Source organism: Staurois parvus, unplaced genomic scaffold (genome assembly GCF_062004578.1).
Source record: "Staurois parvus isolate SC_StPar_1 unplaced genomic scaffold, SC_StPar_1.0 ptg001404l, whole genome shotgun sequence".
NCBI classification, from domain to species: domain Eukaryota; kingdom Metazoa; phylum Chordata; class Amphibia; order Anura; family Ranidae; genus Staurois; species Staurois parvus.
In genome coordinates this window covers 145,783-167,500 of record NW_028319200.1, presented here as the reverse complement: position 1 = coordinate 167,500, position 21,718 = coordinate 145,783, and the positions used below count along the sequence as shown (strand labels likewise).

The following is a 21,718-nucleotide window of genomic DNA, read 5'->3' as shown; positions in this document are numbered from 1 at the left end:
ATATAGATATATAAAGTGCTGTGTAAATTGATGGTGCTATACAAGTACCTGAAATAAATAAATATATATAGATATATTTATTTTATTCTATTTTATGCTATAAAACATATGCAATAAAAAAAAAATTAAAAAATCTAATTTCTTCATAAATTTTAAGCCAATATGTGTTCTGCTGCATATTTTTGATAAAAAAATCCTTATTAGCGTACGTTGATTGGTTTGCGCAAAAGTTATAGCGTGTACAAACTATGGTGTAGATATACTGGAATTTCTGTTTTATTCTTTATATTAGTAATGGCGGTGATCAGCAATTTGTAGCGGGGCTGTGATATTGCAGTGGACAATCTGACATCACTGTATAATGACACTAATGATCACTCAGTGCTAAACCTATACACTGTCACTGTACTAATGACACTGGCTGGGAAGGGGTTAAACTTTTAGGGCGATCAAGGGGTTAACTGTGTGCCTGACCAGTATATGTGTACTATATGGTGTTTACTAAGGGATGTGCTGGATTTTATTCCCTGACAAAATCCAGCACATCGCATCTGACAGGACACAGCTTGTTTACATAGGCAGAGCTGCGTTCTGTCTCTCTCCTCACCAATCAGAGATTGCCGGCGGTCATCCATTGGCCGGCACCCGCTGATTTGGCTTCTGCTTTGACTAATCACAGCAGAAGCTGCGTGCCTGCCCTACCAGGAGGTGCAGAATCGTGTATTTACACAGTAGAGCCGCTGCAGCCGCCAACTTGATAACTAAGGCTCCATGTACCCGGGACACTTCTGAACGATGGAACCCGACTGCTGGAAAATGTAGGTTAACCGCATGCCGCCCAGCCACTGTACATATACGGCGGCACGCCGCCGCCCTATCTGTCCCGCTGATCACCGCCGCAGATGTCCGTCGCCGGATCACAGCCGCTCCTTAGCGGCTATGTCCCGGCGATCGGCAGCAAACAGTGACAGACAGCACAGCTGCAGTAGCTGTGCTGTCTGTCACTTCCCTGTCAGCTCGAGGATGAGCTGATCGAGAAAGAACAGTTTCTCTTTCTCGATCAGCCTTGTCCCGCCCAGTACACACCCCGCCCCCTAGTAAAACACTCCCCTCACTCCTATAACCCTTCCCTGCAAAATAAAGTTAACCCCTTCCTCCCCAGTGCCATTAGTACAGTGTCAGGTTTTTTTTTTTGCACTGTATTAGTGTTTTTGGGGATGTCAGTGACCCCAAGTCAGTACCCCCCAATGTCAAAATGTCCGCCGCAGTCCCACCATAAGTCGCTGATCGCCGCCATAATTCGCTGATCGCTGCCATTATTAGTATAAAAAAACCCCTAAAAATCCCAGTATCTTTCCCGCCATTTGTAAACGCTATAACTTTCACGTAAACCAATTAATTTACACGTATTGGGTTTTTTTTTTAGCGAAGACATGTCGCAGAATGCATTTTGGCAGAAATTTATGACTAAATTTGATTTTTGCATTTTTTTTTACTGGACATGTTTTATCGCAAAAAGTCCAAAATATTGTTTTTTTTTTCCTCAAAATTGTCAGCCTTTTTTTTTTATAGTGCAAAAAATAAAAACTGCACAGGCGATCAAATACCACCAAAAGAAAGCTCAATTTGTGGGGAAAAAAGGATGTAAATTTAATTTATGTACCGTATTGCATGACCGCGCAATTGTCCGTTAAACTAGCGCAGCGCTGTATAGCAATAAAAATGGCGTAAGTTGCAGTATCTATCCCATAGTTTGTAGACGCTATAACTTCCACACAAAGCAATCAATATACACTTATTGGGATATTTTTTACCAAAAACATGGAGCAGAATACATTTTGGCCTAAATTTATAACCAACTTTGAGTTTACTATATATTTTTTATAGCTGAAAATAAAAAATATTGTTTTTCTTCAAAATTTTTGGCGTTTTTTTTATAGCGTGAAAAATAAAAAGCGCACAGGTGATCAAATTACCACCGAAAGAAAGCTCTATTTGTGTGAAAAAAAGGACGTAAATTTCGTTTGGGTGCAGCATTGCGTGACCGCGCAATTAGTTGAATTAGTGCAGCGCCGAGTAGCAAAAAGAGGCGTGGTCATTAAGGGGGGTAAATCCTCAGGAGGGCAAGTGGCTAAAAAAACATGTTTAGCTGCGTTTATGTGCGTTTGTGTTTAGAAGCCTTTTTTAAAGATAACCTCAGGAGACCTTCCAAAGTACCCAGAATGCTCTGAAAAACAGTAACAAATTAACTATTGTAGACATTTTGAGAGAAATAGAGCAGAAGCAGAGAGAGCAGTATGTGTTAAAATTAGCTTTTTTTTTTTTTTTTTTTTTTTTTTTGTGGTGTTTGGATGTTCCGGCTCATTTCTGTGCAGAAATTATTGCAGCCGTGTCTAACATATATTCTTTCATGCGAAACCTCAAAGTATGGTGTACCGGGTCCATTTGAGTACCGGGAAAACGCTTTGGACAGCATCTGGAAATGGAAGAGTTAAACAAAAATATAAATGCGGTTGTGCCGCGTTCACGCGCCTTTGGTCTTCGAAATGCTGATACAATCTACTGCTGAACGCAAGTTTTCTGCGTTCAAATAAAAAGTCACATGTATTGGATCGTTATCTTACGTAATGACAGTTATTGCACAAATGTGATATTGCTCTGGTTCACGGAGGGTGTACAGAGGTGAGAGCTAAAGTAACCGCTTCACGACCGCCTGATATTAGAACTACTGCAAGGCCGTGTAAAATCACGTGTCGCGCCACCATTGGTGGCCGCAGTTATCGATCACCGGGTCCTGGACGTAGATTCCCCGCCGGCACCCGGCTATTGCCAAGGAACACTGACAGGAGAGAGGTCTGTATGTAAACAACACAGATCTCCCCTGTCAGCACTAGCATAGCAGAGCAATACAAAGCATCATGCTTACATAGTAAAACGCACACAGTGCGCACAGTAAAAGAGCACACAGTTAACCCTTTGATCGTCCCAGATGTTAACCTCTTCCTTCCCAGTGCCATTAGTACAGTGTCAGTGCTTTTTATTAGCACCAATCACTGTATTGGTGTCGCTGGGGACGTCAGTGGCAATTAGTCAGTTCCCCCCACCCAGTGTCAGAATGCTCGCCGCAGTCCCGCTGTAAGCTGATCACCACCATTACTAGTATTAAAAAAAAAATGTCAGTATTTATACCGCCATTTGTAAACACTATAACTTTCATGTAAACCAATTACTTAACACGTATTGGGATTTTTTTTTTTTTTTTTTAGCAAAGATACGGAACAGAATACATTTTTGCCTAAATTTATAACAATTTGATTTTTAAAAATTTTTTACTGGACATGTTTATTGGAAACAGTCAAAAATATTGTTTTTTTTTTTCTTCAAAATTATCTGTCTTTTTTTGTTTATAGTGCAAAAAAAATTAAAAACACATAGGCAATCAAATACCACTGAAAGAAAGCTGTATTTGTGGGGGGGTGGGGGGGAAGGACATAAATCTCATTTGGGTGCAGTGTTGTATAACCGTGCAATTGTCAGTTAAAGTAATGCAGCGCCGTATCGCAAAAAAATGGCCTTGTCAGAAAAGGGGGGGGGGGGGTAAATTAACAGGAGGGCAAGTGGTTAATTGCAAATGGTCAAAAATATTGTTTTTTTTTTTTTCTCTCTCAAACTTATCGGTCTTTTTTTTTGTTTTGTTTATAGTGCAAAAATACACAGGCGATCAAATACGACTGAAAGAAAGCTCTATTTGTGGGGTACAAAAAAGGACATAAATTTCATTTGGGTGAAGTGTTGCATGACCGCGCAATTGTCAGTTGAAGTAACGCAGCGCCGTAGCGCATAAAATGGCCTGGTCAGGGAGGGGGGGAAATAGTCTAGAGGGCAAGGGGTTAAAGTAGCGCAGTTATGAATAGCAAAATATGGCCTGGTTATGAAAGGGGGGGGGGGTAAACCCTCAGGAGGGCAAGGGGTTCATTGCAAACAGTCAAAAATATTGTTTTTTTTCTTCCTCAAAATTATCAGTCTTTTTTTGTTTATAGTGCAAAAAAGACGCACAGGCGATCAAATGCCACCGAAAGAAAGCTGTATTTGTGGGGGGGGGAAGACATAAATTTAATTTGAGTGAAACATTGCATGACCGCGCAATTGTCAGTTAAAGTAACACAGCGCCGTATCGCTAAAAACTGGCCTTGTCAGAAAGGGGGGGGGGGGGTAAATTATCAGGAGGGCAAGCGGTTAATTGCAAATGGTCAAAAATATTGGGTTTTTTTTCCTCAAAATTATCAGTCTTTTTATTGTTTATAGTGCAAAAAAGACGCACAGGCGATCAGATACCACCGAAAGAAAGCTCTATTTGTGGGGGGGAAAAGGAGATAAATTTAATTTGGGTGAAGTGTTGCATGACCGCACACTTGTCAGTTAAAGTAACGCAGCGCCGTATCGCAAAAAATGGCCTGGTCAGGAAGGGGGGGGGGGGGGTGTAAATCCTCTAGAGGGCAAGGGGTTAAAGTAGCGCAGTTATGAATAGCAAAAAATAGCCTGGTCATGAAGGGGGTAAAACCATCCAGAGCTGTAGCGGTTAACCCTTTGAGGACCATAAGATTACGGAACGCCAAAAGAATCAATTTTTTGTTTTTAAAGTTCGTACACTTCAGTTGCTGTAACTAAGCCGTTTCATGAAATAATTGGCAGAAAGCGAGATCCATTTGTTAAGAACGAATATTTTGACTCAAACCAAAAAAAAAAAAGAAAGTATTTTAAGTTCTTAATCAGATGATACAGGCAGTTAAAAACATGGGACAAATACGTCCCTTGGTCCTCAAAGGGTTAAGGGCTCAATGACTTGGGCATGTGCAGCACTGCCTATAGACATGTGTAGTTTGGTGTGCACTGTGCAGCTGTAGAGAAGTCTGCACTGTAACAAACAAAACAGAACGCAGCCGCATCCAGTACTGTTATTTCTGTGTCATTGACTCTTATACACATGTAAATATTTGTGGTCATGTGTACATGGGTACTGCATACCTGGAGCTTATTGGCTAACATGTAAACATCAACAACGTGTAGCCAGCGCCGCCGCGACGTCACACGCTAATGATGTTTACGTATCGGCCCTGAATGAGTCACTCATGCGGCGGCGGCGGTGCATGCACAGAATGACCTCAGCCTTCAGTCATTCAGAATCGTCTGAGTTCATCTCGCCACCACATGAATGACTCGGGGCCGACATGCAGACGTCAGTAGTGTGTAATCACTGGCTACACATTGCCGGGATTCACTTGTGGGCCATGAACAGCAGCAGCCAATAGGATCTGAGCAGACACACGGACACGTTAGCACAGATGTTACATGTGTGTAGTGTAAGGATGGCATTGTATGCGAAATCCTGTGGGCAGATTTCATGCACCTCATATGGGATTACAACCAGGGCGCCTTGATGTTTCTTCAGGGGCGCCTTGATGTTTCTTCAGGGGCGCCTTGATGTTTCTTCAGGGGCGCCTTGATGTTTCTTCAGGGGCGCCTTGATGTTTCTTCAGGGGCGCCTTGATGTTTCTTCAGGGGCGCCTTGATGTTTCTTCAGGGGCGCCTTGATGTTTCTTCAGGGGCGCCTTGATGTTTCTTCAGGGGCGCCTTGATGTTTCTTCAGGGGCGCCTTGATGTTTCTTCAGGGGCGCCTTGATGTTTCCTCAGGGGCGCCTTGATGTTTCCTCAGGGGCGCCTTGATGTTTCTTCAGGGGCGCCTTGATGTTTCTTCAGGGGCGCCTTGATGTTTCTTCAGGGGCGCCTTGATGTTTCTTCAGGGGCGCCTTGATGTTTCTTCAGGGGCGCCTTGATGTTTCTTCAGGGGCGCCTTGATGTTTCTTCAGGGGCGCCTTGATGTTTCTTCAGGGGCGCCTTGATGTTTCTTCAGGGGCGCCTTGATGTTTCTTCAGGGGTGCCTTGATGTTTCTTCAGGGGTGCCTTGATGTTTCCTCAGGGGTGCCTTGATGTTTCCTCAGGGGTGCCTTGATGTTTCTTCAGGGGTGCCTTGATGTTTCCAAAGATCCATTATCTCCTGCGCTCAAAGACTCAGATCAAACAGGCGTTAGTGACAAGCAGCGTGTTGTGTGTTCATCCGCTGGTGATCAGAGGTTGTGCAGCTCTATCATGAAGCTGGGGAAGCTTAATAAAACTGTAGAAGAAGATGAAAGAAAGAGCGCACAAACCTTGCGCATTACCTCAATAAATAGGGACTAATTTTATTAATAAGGAAATATACTCACAAAAGTGACGGTATAACAGGCATAAGCAACCATAATCCAAACAGGGTTACAGGTAAATCGAAAAGGGGGGGGGGGTGAAGGCTAACGCGTTTCGAAGGGTGCTCCCTTCATCAGAGCTGGGTTGAGCAGATAGAGCAGGGGCGGACTGACAACTCATGGGCCCCCCTGGCAATAGAGGATCATGGGGCCCCTGTATCCTTGCCCAAACTCAAAAAAGCCTATGAAAAAGGTACCAGGGGTATCTCATGGGGCCCCTTACTGACCCCGGGCCCTCGGGCAGTGCATGAGTTTCCAAATGGTCAGTCCGCCCCTGAGATAGAGACTTCAGTATGGCAGAGTTCCCATGGCAAGGAGATATTCAGCCACTGAGTGTCAGCACCACAGCAGTTCAGCCTGTTTACATCTTCCTCTACTGCCTTGATGTTTCTTCAGGGGTGCCTTGATGTTTCTTCAGGGGCGCCTTGATGTTTCTTCAGGGGTGCCTTGATGTTTCTTCAGGGGTGCCTTGATGTTTCTTCAGGGGTGCCTTGATGTTTCTTCAGGGGTGCCTTGATGTTTCTTCAGGGGTGCCTTGATGTTTCTTCAGGGGTGCCTTGATGTTTCTTCAGGGGGTGCCTTGATGTTTCTTCAGGGGGTGCCTTGATGTTTCTTCAGGGGTGCCTTGATGTTTCTTCAGGGGTGCCTTGATGTTTCTTCAGGGGTGCCTTGATGTTTCTTCAGGGGTGCCTTGATGTTTCTTCAGAGGTGCCTTGATGTTTCTTCAGGGGTGCCTTGATGTTTCTTCAGAGGTGCCTTGATGTTTCTTCAGGGGTGTCTTGATGTTTCTTCAGGGGGTGCCTTGATGTTTCTTCAGGGGTGCCTTGATGTTTCTTCAGAGGTGCCTTGATGTTTCTTCAGGGGTGCCTTGATGTTTCTTCAGAGGTGCCTTGATGTTTCTTCAGGGGTGTCTTGATGTTTCTTCAGGGGGTGCCTTGATGTTTCTTCAGGGGTGCCTTGATGTTTCTTCAGAGGTGCCTTGATGTTTCTTCAGGGGTGCCTTGATGTTTCTTCAGGGGTGCCTTGATGTTTCTTCAGGGGTGTCTTGATGTTTCTTCAGGGGTGTCTTGATGTTTCTTCAGGGGTGTCTTGATGTTTCTTCAGGGGTGTCTTGATGTTTCTTCAGGGGGTGCCTTGATGTTTCTTCAGGTGTGCCTTGATGTTTCTTCAGGGGTTACATAGTTAGTCTGGCTGAAAAATGACAGAAGTCCATCCAGTTCAACCATAGAAAAAAAAAAAAAGTTATAATCCTACACCCACAGTTGATCCAGAGGAAGGCAAAAAAAAACAGCAAAGTACGATCCAATTTGCTCCTGCAGGGAAGAAATTCCTTCCTGATCCCCCGAGAGGCAATCGGATATTCCCTGGATCAACTTTACCTATAAATGTTATATCCAGTTATATTCTGTGTATCCAAGAAAGAATCCAGGACTTTCCTACAGCAATCCACTGAGCTGGTGCCTTGACAAAATTCCCAAAAATTGTATACAAGCCAGCTGGTGGATCAAACCTGTCTTTTTAGTTCCACAAAGCCACAGGTTTTCATTTTTTATATAAATTCTTTATTGTAGCTACGGCAACAGTACATCCAATAATAATAGCCACAAAAACATGGAAATAGAGCATCAAAGACCTATACATAAGATCAACTGTCAACATAAATCAGTAGCAGCACAATGGCTAAATGATTAGCATTTCCGCCTGGCAGTACTTTGGTTGTCGGTTCGAATTCCAACCACGGCACCACCTGCCTGGAGTTTGCATGTTGTCCCTGTGCCTGCATGGGTTTCCTCCGGGTACCCTTCCTATAATTATAATTAAAGGCAGCACAGGGGCTAAGTGGTTAGCACTTCCGCCTGGTAGCACTAGGGTCATCGGTTCGAATCTCAACCAGGGCACCACCTGCCTGGAGTTTGCATGTTCTCCCTGTGCCTGTGTGGGTTTCCTCCGGGTACTCCAGTTTCCTCCTACACTCCAAAGACATGCTGGTAGGTGAATTGTCTCCTGTCTAAATTGTCCCTAGTATGTGTTTGTATGAATGTAAGTTAGGGACATTAGATTGTACGCCCCTTGAGGGTTAGGAACATTAGATTGTACACCCCTCGGGGGCGGGGACTGATGTGAATGTACTATATATATATGTAAAACCCGGGCACCACCTGCTTGGAGTTTACATCTTCTCCATGTGCCTGTGTGGGTATCCTCCGGGTACTCCGGTTTCCTCCCACACTCCAAAGACATGCTGGTAGGTTAATTGGACCCTGTATAAATTGTCCCTAGTATGTGTATGTATGTATGTGAGTTAGGGACCTTAGATTGTGTGCTCCTCGGGGGCGGGGACTGATCTGAATGTACAATATATATGTAAAGCGCTGCGTAAGTTGATGGCGCTATATAAGTATCTATAATAAATAAATAAAAAAACCAGATCAGTCCAACAAAGTTCAGCTTAGGCAGGTCTAGAAACATAAAAGATCCTGACTGTGAAAGTCAAGCGTCCCAGGATACGGGGAGTATCTGCGCCCCGAGCTGCACCTTACAGATTTTCCTCTTTTACTGCATAGCAACACAAGAAGGAGCAAACACAAGAGACAATCTCAGATGAAAAAACCCCACCTCCTCCCACCTCCAGATGAAAGCATAGAAATGCCCATAAAGACTCCTGGGATGAATGACATCATTTTGGCCTAGGCCACAATCCAGGAAGCAACTAAAAAAATGTTAAAAAAAAAAAACAAAAAACCAGTGGGAAAAAAAAAAAAGAAAATGAATAAATTTAATATACCATCCTATTTACTAATGCTTAGCAGAGTAAGGATTAAAAATAGTTAAAGTGATACTAAACACACACTGTTTAATTTACATTATCCCTTCTCTTTCTGTATATGGATGATGGCATTTTATTATTATTATTATTATTTTAATTAAAAAACAACAAATGTACCTTTTTTTTTTTTTTTTATCAATATACAGCTGTAACAGGGGAGGACTGACCATTTGGAACCTCTGCACTGCCCGAGGGCCCGGGGTCAGTAGGGGGCCCCATGAGATGCCCCTGGTACCTTTTTCTTAGGCTTTTTTGAGCTTGGGCAAGGACACCGGGGCCCCATGAGTTGTCAGTCTACCCCTGAGCTGTAATAAGCTCTTTCCCAGCCTGCCTGCAGGGAAGCAGTGGCAGATGAAGCCTCCAGTCGTCTATCACTGGTCACGAAAAAAAAAAAAAGCCTTTGGCATATAGAATAAAAAGAAATAATTATCAATTAACTGTTTTAAACCGGCATACAAATATATTTTTGTAGTCAAATCTTTATTTTTTGGCAAAAACATGGTGTGGACAGATTTCTGCCAGTCAAAGGCTGTGTCACGCCTCTCCAGCTTGTGTCCTAGAATAACAGGGAGGTGAAGCCTCTGTCAATCAAGGTCTAATATCCCACCCTCGTTGTGTTTAGCTGGTTAGTTGGCATGGTGGAGGAGGGAGGGAGTGGGCTGTCCTTTACCACAGTGTATGTTCCCACATGTGTGACTCTATAGTCACATGGGCTGCCGAGATGTGATGGGGAGGAAATGCCCAGCACAGAAACTTACTGAAAACTGAACATGTGCAGAGTTGCCAACATTGCTCTGCAAAATCCCCAACTGCATCGGGGGACACAGACAGGAGGGGGAGATAGAGAACAGCAGGATCAGCCATGTTTTTTGGAGAATACAGAAAACGAATGCCATAGTGACTGAGTATGAACAACATACAATACAGCATTTACTGATAGTTTTTTTTTTTTTTGGGGGGGTTATGATGTGGGTTTAGTAACACTTTAACCCCTTGACGCTGACATCACACAAATACGCGGCCTCACAGAACTGGGCTTTTTTCCGTGAGAGCCACATATTTGCGTACCTGTCTTTGTGCTGGGAGCGCGGGTGTCACTGAGAGCCTCGGGTCCAGTTCTAACGATCGGGACCCGGGACTCACGATTCCGGGGCACATGATCGCTGTGATAGCCTCTGATTGGCTATCACAGTGATCAGTCACTGTACAGCCCAGTTCCTTTGTTTTGTTTTTTTTCTCTCTCTATGAATGGAGGAGAGAAATACATTCCTAACTCCTTGCATAGAGGGGAAAAGAAAAATGTTTGTTTAAAAAAAAAAGAAAAACTCATGGGGCCCCCGGGCAATAGGGGATCATGGGGCCCCTGTGTCCTTACCCAAACTCAAAAAAGCCTGTGAAAAAGGTACCAGGGGCATCACATGGGGCCCCCTATTCACCCCCTGCCCCGAGTTTCCAAATGGTCAGTCCGCCCATGGTGCGGGGGGTGCCGCTGCGGATCCATGTAGCCGCACCACCCGCACAGAGGAATGCGGACCTGTGGGAGGTTGTCATTAGTTCTAATGGCACTCCGCCTGCACTGGGAATCAAGTTTCCCGTGCGGGCTGCATTTTCCAAAGAAGTGTAGGGACTTCTTTCCCTGCCTGTCACGGGGCACCGGAGTCCATTCAAATGAATGGGCTCTCCTGCCCGTGCAAAACGCGGCCCGCATAGATGTGAACCGTGGGTAAAAAATACCTAGATCAAGGTTTGATCTAGTTCAGGGCCAGGGTAAAGTGTATGGGTCAGGGTCAAAGGTCAGGATTTTTTTGTCTTTTTTTTTTTTTTAATTGGTATTAGTGTCAGTGTGTTTTAGGTAAAAAAAACAAAACAAACCCAAAATGCGCACTATTGTTTCTGGGCTGTACTCCGGGTAGAAATAACATACACATACATGGTACCGCTGCGATCATCAAGAGCTGGAGAATTTATTTTGTGTTGTTCTTTGGTGGTAGGTTATGGTAGTAACAAGAAACACACATCTTAATTTAAAATTTTTTATTTATTTATTTATTTTACTATTTTGGGCCAGTTTTCCTTTTGATAATAAAAAAATAAATCAGGAGGTATCCAAAACGCGGTATAATCCACCCGGATGTACGAAGTCGTCGTGATGATATGTACGGCTTTACTAACACATGTCAATATTGCAAAATTGTGCTTAGGCATTAAGATTTGTTTTACCCTCAGGAGTGAAGGGGTTAAATTTAATAAACAGTTACAAAATAATAAAAAGCTGATACCTAGACATGTCCACAGCTCTGCCATGAAAACTTATAGAAGATTGGGTTGTTTCGATGAGAATTCTTAAAGCTTGCGTTCTATTTACAGGAGCCATGGAGGAGTCTCATTTCAACTCCTACTTCTGGCCGGCAGTGCCTACAGTTTCTGGACAAGTAAGTACATACCGATATGAGACCAAATATTGTCTCGGATTCTATCTTTTTTTTTTTGTACAGAATGTGAAAAATGTTATTTACTGAGCATGAGGAAGGTCAAATGTCAATTACTGAGCATGGGGAAGGTCAAATGTCATTTACTGAGCATGGGCATGGTCAAATGTCATTTACTGAGCATGGGCAAAGTCAAACGTCATTTACTGAGCATGGGCATGTGAAATGTCATTTACTGAGCATGGGCATGGTCAAATGTCATTTACTGAGCATGTGCATGGTCAAATGTCATTTACTGAGCATGGGCAAAGTCAAACGTCATTTACTGAGCATGGGCATGTGAAATGTCATTTACTGAGCATAGGCATGGTCAAATGTCATTTACTGAGCATAGGCATGGTCAAATGTCATTTACTGAACATGGGCATGGTCATGTGTCATTTACTGAGCATAGGCATGGTCAAATGTCATTTACTGAGCATGGGCATGGTCATGTGTCATTTACTGAGCATAGGCATGGTCAAATGTCATTTACTGAGCATGGGCATGGTCAAATGTCATTTACTGAGCATGGTCATGTGTCATTTACTGAGCATGGGCATGGTCAAATGTCATTTACTGAGCATAGGCGTGGTCAAATGTCATTTACTGAGCATAGGCATGGTCATGTGTCATTTACTGAGCATAGGCATGGTCATGTGTCATTTACTGAGCATAGGCGTGGTCAAATGTCATTTACTGAGCATAGGCATGGTCATGTGTCATTTACTGAGCATGGGCAAATGTCATTTACTGGGCATGGGCAAAGGTTCACTTAAAGCTGATCTCCATCTTTACTGCCACGTTAACTAGTTTATTTGGGTCAAGCTGGCCCAGATGATATATCCTACACCACGGGTGTCAAACTGGCGGCCCTCCAGCTGTTGCCAAACTACAAGTTCCATGAGGCATTGCAAGATTGACAGAAGCATGACTCCCAAAGGCAGAGGCATGATGGGACTTGTAGTTTTGTACCAGCTGGAGGGCCGCCAGTTTGACACCCCTGTCCTACACTATCAGGAGCACTTTCTGGATGCGCTGTATGAACTGTATGGAGCCTCATCTACAGACAGTATACAGAGCTGTGTTCTGGCAGTGAGAGAACTCCCCATCTCCCTCCCAGAACAAAAGAGAGTTGGACTGATTGCTGCTCAGCCATTTTCAGGAAGCTTTCTATTTTGTATGAAATTAATGAATAAAAAACTTCCTCTGATTGGCTGAGGCAGAGATTGTGACATCATCTACCCGCTTTTTCCACCTGAGCCAATCAGAGGAAGCTTTGTATTCATTCAGAGAATACAAAGCTGCCTATAAATGAATGCCAAACTCAATTTTGTTCCTGGTTTGGGATGGTAAATGTGCGTCCCAGAGCTGGTATACTGTATGGAGCGGAGGCCACATACAACGAATCCGGAAAGTATTCACAGCGATTCACTTTTGTCATATTTTGAACATCTCTGGAGAGATCTGAGAATGGCTGTGCACAGACGCCCCCCCATCCAAACCGGATGGAGCTGGAGAGGTACTGCAAAGAAGAATGGGAGAAATCACCCGAAAATAGGTGCCAAGCTTGTATCATCATACTTCAAACTACTCGAGGCTGGAATTGGTGCTAAAGGGGCTTCAACAAAGTATTGAGCAAAGGCTGGGAATACTTACGTACATGTATTTTGTTTTTTATTTTTAATAAATTGCAAAGATTTCAAAACTAAGTTCTTTCACGTTGTCATTATGGGGTATTGTTTGTAGAATGTTGAGGAAAAAAATGAATTTAATCCATTTTGGAATAAGGCTGAAAAATAACAAAATGTGGCAAAAAGTGAATACTTTCTGGATGTGCTGTGATCCCACAAACCCAGCGGGTGCACCTGCTAGTATAGGAAATAGTTTATTTGGGCCAGCTTGGCCCACTCAAACTGAAGTGACAGTAAAGGCAGAGATCAGCTTTAAACTGATTGTTTGGGGGGGGGGGGGGGGTTGTGTAATGAAAGTGTTTTTTGTTTTTCCTTTTATTAGTAGGTTACTGGTTTTAAAGTGGTTGCAAAGCCTTAAGGTTTTTTTTTTTTATTTACATTACATTACATTACATCGAGTTTATATAGCGCCAAAGGGTTTGCTCAGCGCTGTACAATAGAGGGGGGGACAATACATGAAACATTACAGCAACTACAAACAGCACACGAGGGGTTAGAGGGCCCTACTCTTTCGAGCTTACAATCTAGGAGGGAGGGGGTAGTGGTACAGGAGGAAGTGGCTGTGGGGGATGGAGTGGTGGGAGGAATGAAGGAGAGCAGCAGTTAGGTGAGGGTGGGGTAGGCTTCCCTGAAGAGATGGGTTTTCAGGGAGCGCCTGAAGGTGAGGAGAGTAGGTGACAGTCTGATGGATTGGGGTAGTGAGTTCCAGAGGATGGGGGAGGACCTGGAGAAGTCTTGCAGACGTGCGTGTGAGGAGGAGACCAGGGAGCAAGATAGGAGGTCCTGTGAGGAGCGAAGGGTACAGGTAGGGTGGTACTTGGGAATCAGGTTGGCGAGGTAGTTAGGGGCAGTGTTGTGAATGGCTTTGTAGGTCAGAGTGAGTAGTTTGAATTTGATGCGTTGGGCGATAGGGAGCCAGTGGAGGGATAGGCAGAGGGGGGTGGCAGAGGTGGAGCGGTTGGTGAGGTGGATGAGTCTAGCCGCTGAGTTCAGGATGGTCTGAAGCGGGGAGAGCCTGCACTGGGGTAGGCCGGTGAGGAGGGAGTTACCTTAATGCAATAACCGCTTCCCGACCGCCCTATAGCAGAAATACTGCTACAGGGCGGCATGGGTGCACAAAATCACTTGTATATATACATGATTCGCACTCCTGCTTTCTTTGCGTGCTCTCACTCCACGCCAACTCGCAGGTGCCGTGATTTGATATACAAGGGATCAATCATCCGATTTAGGCCAGTGATGTTCAGCCTAAATCAGATGATCGATCTCTGTCCTGTCAGGATCTCTCTGTACCTGTGTTTACACTTACAGAGGTACAGGAAATGATGAAATGCTCTCTCTGGGCACATTCAGTCCCAGAGAGAAGAAAAAAGACACAGTGAGTAAAGCGGCACACTTGCACACAGTTGGAACACTCTAGGAAACATTTAACCCCTTGAACCCCCCACTTCCCCAGTTAACCCCTTCACAGCCTTGTCACCAGTGTCATTCGTACAGTGTACAGATTTTTTGCACTGCTGCTTCAGATCGCGTTAACGTCAGATTGCCCGTCAGTACACCAGTTATCACATTTAACCCCTTGATTGCCAAGAACACGCTCATACACAATAAACCTCCATTGCTAGTATAGTGTCTGAACAGATCAATAATTTTGATCAGATCAACACTATACCAGCGTTCACATTAGTATAGTGACCCCAAAATTGCAGCGTTAGCGGGATCAGCCCCGGAACCTGCCAGCACCTACCTTTATCCCCTACACCTACCCCCGCCCCCTCTCTCCTCCCACAGCAAGTCCAGTGTCAGTAGGTCACTGTCACTTGGTACATTGCACACAAAACCACAGTGTTTGCAGAATCAGGCCTGATCTCTGTTAGCACTTGCCGGTAAAATTTTTGTAGCGGTTCAAGCAGATCCTGACAGTCAGGTGCTCTTTTTCCTGTGAGTCGCACTAGGTACCTATAAATTTTGTGGCCAGAATGTCCAACGAAAGGTACTCTAGAGGCCTACAGGATTCTGACCATGTCAGGTGAGAGCGAAGGGGAAGACTTGCTGACACAATCAGCCTCAGAGTACGAACCTGTAGACAGTGGCACCCTAACAGCTCAGACGATGGAGAAGAGGTCCCAACTAAGGTCAGGTGTGCCTAACCCCTTTCCCAGGTTGCTGAGATGCTATAATAGCATGATGACTATCATAATGTATGCAGCAGAGTGCCAGTACTAGTGCCGCTCTACCTTTTGGTGAACTGGCGAGCACCAGCGGCCTAATACATCCTGGTCTTTCACATACCAGCACTGCAGTATCACTTGTTGACATGGTGAGTCTCATAAGTGAGGTGCGGTGGCGAGCACAAGTATGGTCTCGCAGCCACCAAGAATTCACACACAGGCCCGTAGAGCCCCTAGTATCTTTCCGGATGTGCTTGCAAATCCCGATTGGCAGCCCACAAATTCTGCAGCACCCGTACTTCCCCCATTCACTGCCCAACCCGGAATTCAGGTGGAAACAGCAAATTTAACTACTCCCTGTGATTTTTTTTTGGAGCTGTTTTTCACAGAATATCTGTATGCATTGATTGTGGATCAAAGCATTTTATATGCATGACAATTTATTGCTGCCAACCCAAATTCAAACCTTGCCAGACCATTCACATGTAAGCCCATTATGGTTTCCAAGTTTAAAGTTTTTTTGGGCCTAACCCTCAACATGGGCATTACTAAAAAAAAAATGAATTGCGGTTGTATTGGTCCGCAGACCCGATTCATCATATGCCCGTGTTCTCTGCTGCCATGGCCAGGCATAGATATTAGAGTATAATGTGTTTTATGCATTTCAACTACAATACACTCCTCGGGGTGACCCTGAATTTGACCGGCTCCACAAAATTCAGCCCCTCGCAAATCACTTTAACCAAAAATTTGCAGATGTCTGTACTCCCCAGCAAAAAATCTGCGTTGATGAGTCCCTCAATTTTTTAGGCCGCCTTGCATTTAGACAATTTCTCCCCAGAAAGCGTGCCAGATATGGGGTCAAGATGTATAAGACCTGTGAGAGGGCAACAGGCTATACATATAAGTTTCAGATTTACGAGGGAAGGCCCCGGATGCCCAGACTACATGGGGAGCAGTGGCAAGATAGTTTGGGACTTGGTGTCATCCTTTTTCCATATGGGGTACCACTTGTACGTGGACAATTTTTATTCAAGCGTGCCATTATTTAGATATTTGTACAATCTTGGAATTGGCGCATGTGGCATTGTACGACCTAATCATTGGGGTTTACCCCAACGGCTTGTAAATATCCATCTTAGAAAGTGGGAAAATGCCTACTTGAGAAATGAGGAATTGCTCGCAGTGAAGTGGAAGGACAAACGGGATGTTTTCTTACTGTCTTCCATTCATGGAGACACGGCCATTCAAATTGCCACAGCAGCTGGTGTTGTTGAGAAGCCCCTCTGTGTCCACGATTATAACCTTAACATGGGAGGGGTGGACTTCAACAACGAGATGATGGAGCTGTACTTAGTTTCCTGAAAAGCCAGACATACAAAAAAGTATCTGTTTATTTCAATTGGCTCTATATAATGCTTTTGTGCTTTACAAAACAACTGGACGAAGTGGATCCTTCCTAAAATTCCAGGAAGAGATCATCACAGCCCTTTTGTATCCAGAAGGTGCTGTGGCCCAAACCCCCAACCCAGATGAAGTTAGCCAGCTGCATGAGAGACATTTTCTGGATGCCATTCCTGGTACCCCAACCCAAAGGACACCCCAAAAAAGATGTGTTTGTAGCAGATATGGAATTAGGCGTGACACCCGCTTTTTTGTCCCTCCTGTCCTGGCCAACCTGGTCTCTGCCTCAAGGACTGCTTCCGTAGCTACCACACGCTAGTGGAGTATTAGTATAGGGTACAGCACGGCCAGGTTAAGGGCACATTTACACAGGGTCTTGAAAGATGTTAGGTAGTCAGGAAACTGGCTACCACACTTTGAGAGACCCTACAATCTGGTTTAAGTTCAAGTTAATAAAAAAAAAATGTAAACATTTTTAAAACCAATAATAGTTGTAGTTTTTTTTGTTGTTGTTACTGTTCTACTGTTACGATTTTACTGTTTTATTGTTAACCATTGCTGGTTTCTTTCCAGGAATGCCATTCAGCTACAGCACCGACTTGTTTATTTTGACAGCAACAGGAACTTGCTCTCAGAATAAGTAGGTGTGTGCAGCGCTGTTGGATGAGATTTTTCATCCACAGTTAAAAAGAGAGCATATATGCCGAAGCATGGGGGCCCTGGGGTGGCCAATAGGTGGATGGCCCCTGTGCTTCGGCATATATATTTTATAATATTTTTTGGTACATATTTCGATAAAAAAACGCTTTTATTGAGTTACTCTTTTATTGTTAACCATTGCTGTTTTCTTTGCAGGAATGCCATTCAGCTGCAGCACCGACTTGTTTATTCTGACAGCAACGGGGTCTTGCTCTCAGAATATACGTAAGTAGGTGTGTGCGGTGCTGTTGGATGAGATTTTTCATCCGCAGTCAAAAAAAAAAAATAAAAAAGCATATATACCGAAGCATGGGGGCCTGGGGTGGCCAGTGGGTGGATGGCCCCTATGCTTCGGTATATATTTGAAAAAAAAAAAAAAATTGGCAGAGATTTTTTCAACCACATCAACCGATGTGAATAAAGGAATCTGTTAGGTTCTTTTTTTTTTTTTTTTTTTCGTTCTGCCCACGGGTTCATGTGTGCCCACCATTAGAACTGGGTGGATGCAGGGAGGGAGGTATATTCTAATGGTGGGCATATCACACACTTTCTGACAGAGATTTCTTCTCTTTTTTTCATTCAGTCCACAGGCTGCATACAAAAAAAAAAAAGAGCATATATATGCTATGTTCCCATACACCCAACAAGGACCAGCAACGTTCTGGTATATCACTGGACTTTGAGTGGTTATACCAGGATGATGCCTACAGCTGCATGCATCATCCTGGTATTGTTTTTTTCAGCCGGCGATCGGCTTTCATGTAAAAGCAATCCTAGTGGCTAATTAGCTACAGGATTGCTTTTACAAGCAGCGGGAGAAGTACTCTCCATGCCCCTTTTTAAATTCCTTGGCGTGTCTACTTTCCAAAAAGGGGGCATTTGGGGGGGTTAGGTGCTATCCTGGCATTTCAGGGCCTCCGAAACTGTGATAAGTAGTGAGGAAGTGAAATGAGGAAGTTACGCACCTTCAAGCTTTCAAAGTGGTCATTGGATTTCAGGCTCCTGTATGTGGCTAGGCTCCCAAAAAGTATCACACATGTGGTATCTCCATACTAGAAGTAGCAGAATGTATTTTGGGGTGTAATTCCACATATACCCATGGCTTGTGCGTGAAATATATAATTTAAATGACAACTTTCTGTAAATAAAAAAAAAAATAAAATAAAAACGTTTGTCATTTTTCAAAGAATTGTGGAAAAAAAAATAAATTTAAGGTAAAAAAAAACACCTGTGCCTGGGATCACCCCCCCTAAAGGTGTGTGACCTCCGACTCAACCTCTGGCCTCCACAAGGCCTCCCCCATCACATTCTTAACCCCTTGGAGCCTCCCGGCCCAAAAGCAGGGAGATGGGGCGGGGTTTTAGGGTCATGTGACTGCCGTGATTCGCGGTCACATGATCGGGAAAGGTCCTGATCGAAAGAGGAGATCGGGACCTTTCCGTGAGTACCGAACATGTGTGGTGGGGGCGTGCGCTCTCAGCACATGTTTTTTTTTAATAGACCACAAATATGCGGCCGCTCGGCGTCTAGGCGCAGACACCGGGAGGCTTCACATTTGCGTTTGGCTGGCGCCAAGAGGTTAAGGCCTCGCTCACACACTGTATCAATGTGTACCCCATGTGAGGGAAGTGTTTACATGCACAGGGGATGCACAGGTGTTCATTGGTTGAGACACCAACAAGCCAGGACAGTACAAATGACCCATTTTTGGAAAGTAGACATTCCAGGGTATTTAGCGTGCCCGCACTGCATGGGCTAACTGCTCGTTTATGTCTAGGGGTGATAGGAGTGGAGGTATACTTACCTAATCCACTGATCCACCAAGTGCAAGATCGGTCCCTGCCGCTTCTGCCCCTCCTGCACGCTAGCGGTCTTGTGAATGGACTGTTTCTGACGTCATCACGCCCAGGGGCGGACTGACCATTTAGAAAATCGGGCACTAGGTCAGTAGGGGGCCCCATGAGATGCCCCTGGTACCTTTTTCATAGGCTTTTTTGATTTGAGCAAGGACACAGGGGCCCCATGATCCCCTATTGCCCGGGGGCCCCATGAGTTGTCAGTCCGCCCCTGATCATGCCCATAGACTGGCTCCGGGCATGAGGACAGCAGGAACAGTCCACCACTGGATGTGGGGGGAGCACCGTGTTTTGGGAGGTTGGAAGGACTGGGTAAGTATAGCCTTTCAGCGGGCCCCCTGGAGAAAACAAGCAGTTCACCCATGTAGTGCAGGCCAAAAAAATTTACATGGAGTTTTGCTTTAATGCCCTCAGTCTTGCAGTGCTTAACTACAATGTAGTCTGGGACCTAGCTACTCTGCCTGATAGTGGTGCTTGTTTCACAGGACTGTCTGATCATACTCAAATGTGTGACTAGGGACAGACCATGGTCTGAAAATATTACATTTTTCTTGGCATATTGATAACTTGATGTCATTCATCTTAGCAGATAGATAACTCGATGTTTCTGAACAAAGTGAAAGAGCAGCTTATTCAGGAGAAGGGCTGCAACTTGAGCACACACTACCCCACTCTTCTGACTGTGCCGACATCGATGTCTTTGCCCGCTGGGATCAGTGTGGATGGAGACAACAAGGTGGAAATCCATGGAATCCCACACAGCCAAGCTTCTGTCACTCAGAACATCACAGTCCTCCCTGTCCCCACCACAGGGCTCATGACCGCAAGTAAGAGCTATCACTGTTTGTATTTGTTGGCCTTTCACTTATGTTTTCTGAGAAAACCACGTTCCCCAGGTTAGAGCAGACCCAAATAACACCCGCTCCCTACCCTGACCTCCCTGACCATTCATAATGCCAGGTGGGCAGTGTAGATGAAAGGAGATACTTTAGTGCAGGTCCTTATTGACCTCATACAACGTCCTCGAGATGAAGTGGCTATACGAGGATGATGCCCCAGTTATGGTTTCCGTTTGTTAGTTGACAAGCCGTTTCTGCTTGTACAGCATCAGATCCTACCAATCTCTGTTTGAGATGCTTTGGAGGTCAGAAGAAACACATGGAGTCTAATAGATCCCAGATCTTTCCATAAAGAGAACCTATCATGACCTATGCTATCACATGGGATGTTGTTCATCCCTTGTGATAGCAATAAAACAATTAAAAAAAAAAAAAAAAAAAAGAAGGTATAGTATTAAAGTAAATGTAATTAAAAACAAATAATAATTTAAACATATAATAATTAAAAAACATTTTTTAAAGTGCACCTGTGCTCACACACAAATGGGAACTGTGCACCTAGGTCCCCGCACGCATATGTAAACCTAATCACACCACATATGTGAGTTATCGCCATGAAAGTCAGAGGGAGAACAGTAATTCTAGCACCAGATCTTTCCATAAAAAGGACTTATCATGACCTAGGCTATCACAAGGTATGTTGTTCATCACTTGTGATAGTAATAAAGTCAATTTAAAAAAATAAATAAAATAAAGGTATAGTGTTAAAGTAAATGTAATTAAAACAAATAGTAATAAAAAAAAGTGCACACACAAATGGGAACGTGCACGCAGGTCCCCGCACGCATATATAAACCCCAATCGCACCACATATGTGAGGTATCGCCACGAATGTCAGAGTGAGAGCAGTAATTCTAGCACCAGATCTTGTACAGCATCAGATCCTGCCAGTCTCTGTTTGAGATGCTTTGGAGGTTAGAGGAAACACATGGGGGTTTATTTACTAAAGCTGGAGAGTCCAAAATCAGACTCTCTTCTGCATAGAAACCAATCAGCTTCCAGGTTTCATTGCCAAAGCTTCATTGAACAAGCTGAGGTTAGAAGCTGATTGGTTTCTATGCAGAAGGGAGTCTGATTTTGGACTCTCCAGCTTTAGTAAATAAACCCCATGAAGTCTAATAGATCCCAGATCTTTCCGTAAAGAGGACTTCTCATGACCTATGCTATCACACGGGATGTTGTTCATCCCTTGTGATAGCAATAAAGTCAATTAAAAAAAAAAAAGGTATAGTATTAAAGTAAATGTAATTAAAAACAAATAATAATTTAAACAAATAATAATTAAAAAAAAGTTTTAAAGTGCACCTGTGCTCACACACAAATGGGAACGTGCACGTAGGTCCCCGCACGCATATGTAAACCCCAATCGCACCACATATGTTGAGGTATCGCCATGAAAGT

The 21,718-nt window shown here is 44.2% G+C and overlaps 1 protein-coding gene across 5 annotated transcripts in view; it reads left to right on the top strand.

The window, feature by feature from the left end:
- ZNF384 (zinc finger protein 384) overlaps positions 1-21,718 on the top strand; it is a 133,266-nt gene that overhangs the window by 37,351 nt on the left and 74,197 nt on the right. For 3 of the 5 annotated variants that reach the window (XM_089661909.1, XM_089661906.1, XM_089661912.1), the window contains 2 exons: positions 11,494-11,558; positions 20,005-20,245. In XM_089661909.1, the coding sequence (XP_089518035.1) occupies positions 11,499-11,558; positions 20,005-20,245 (301 nt within the window). In that variant the 5' untranslated portion in view covers positions 11,494-11,498. The remainder of the gene's footprint in view (positions 1-11,493; positions 11,559-20,004; positions 20,246-21,718) is intronic. The other 2 variants (XM_089661911.1, XM_089661910.1) reach the window with 1 other exon arrangement.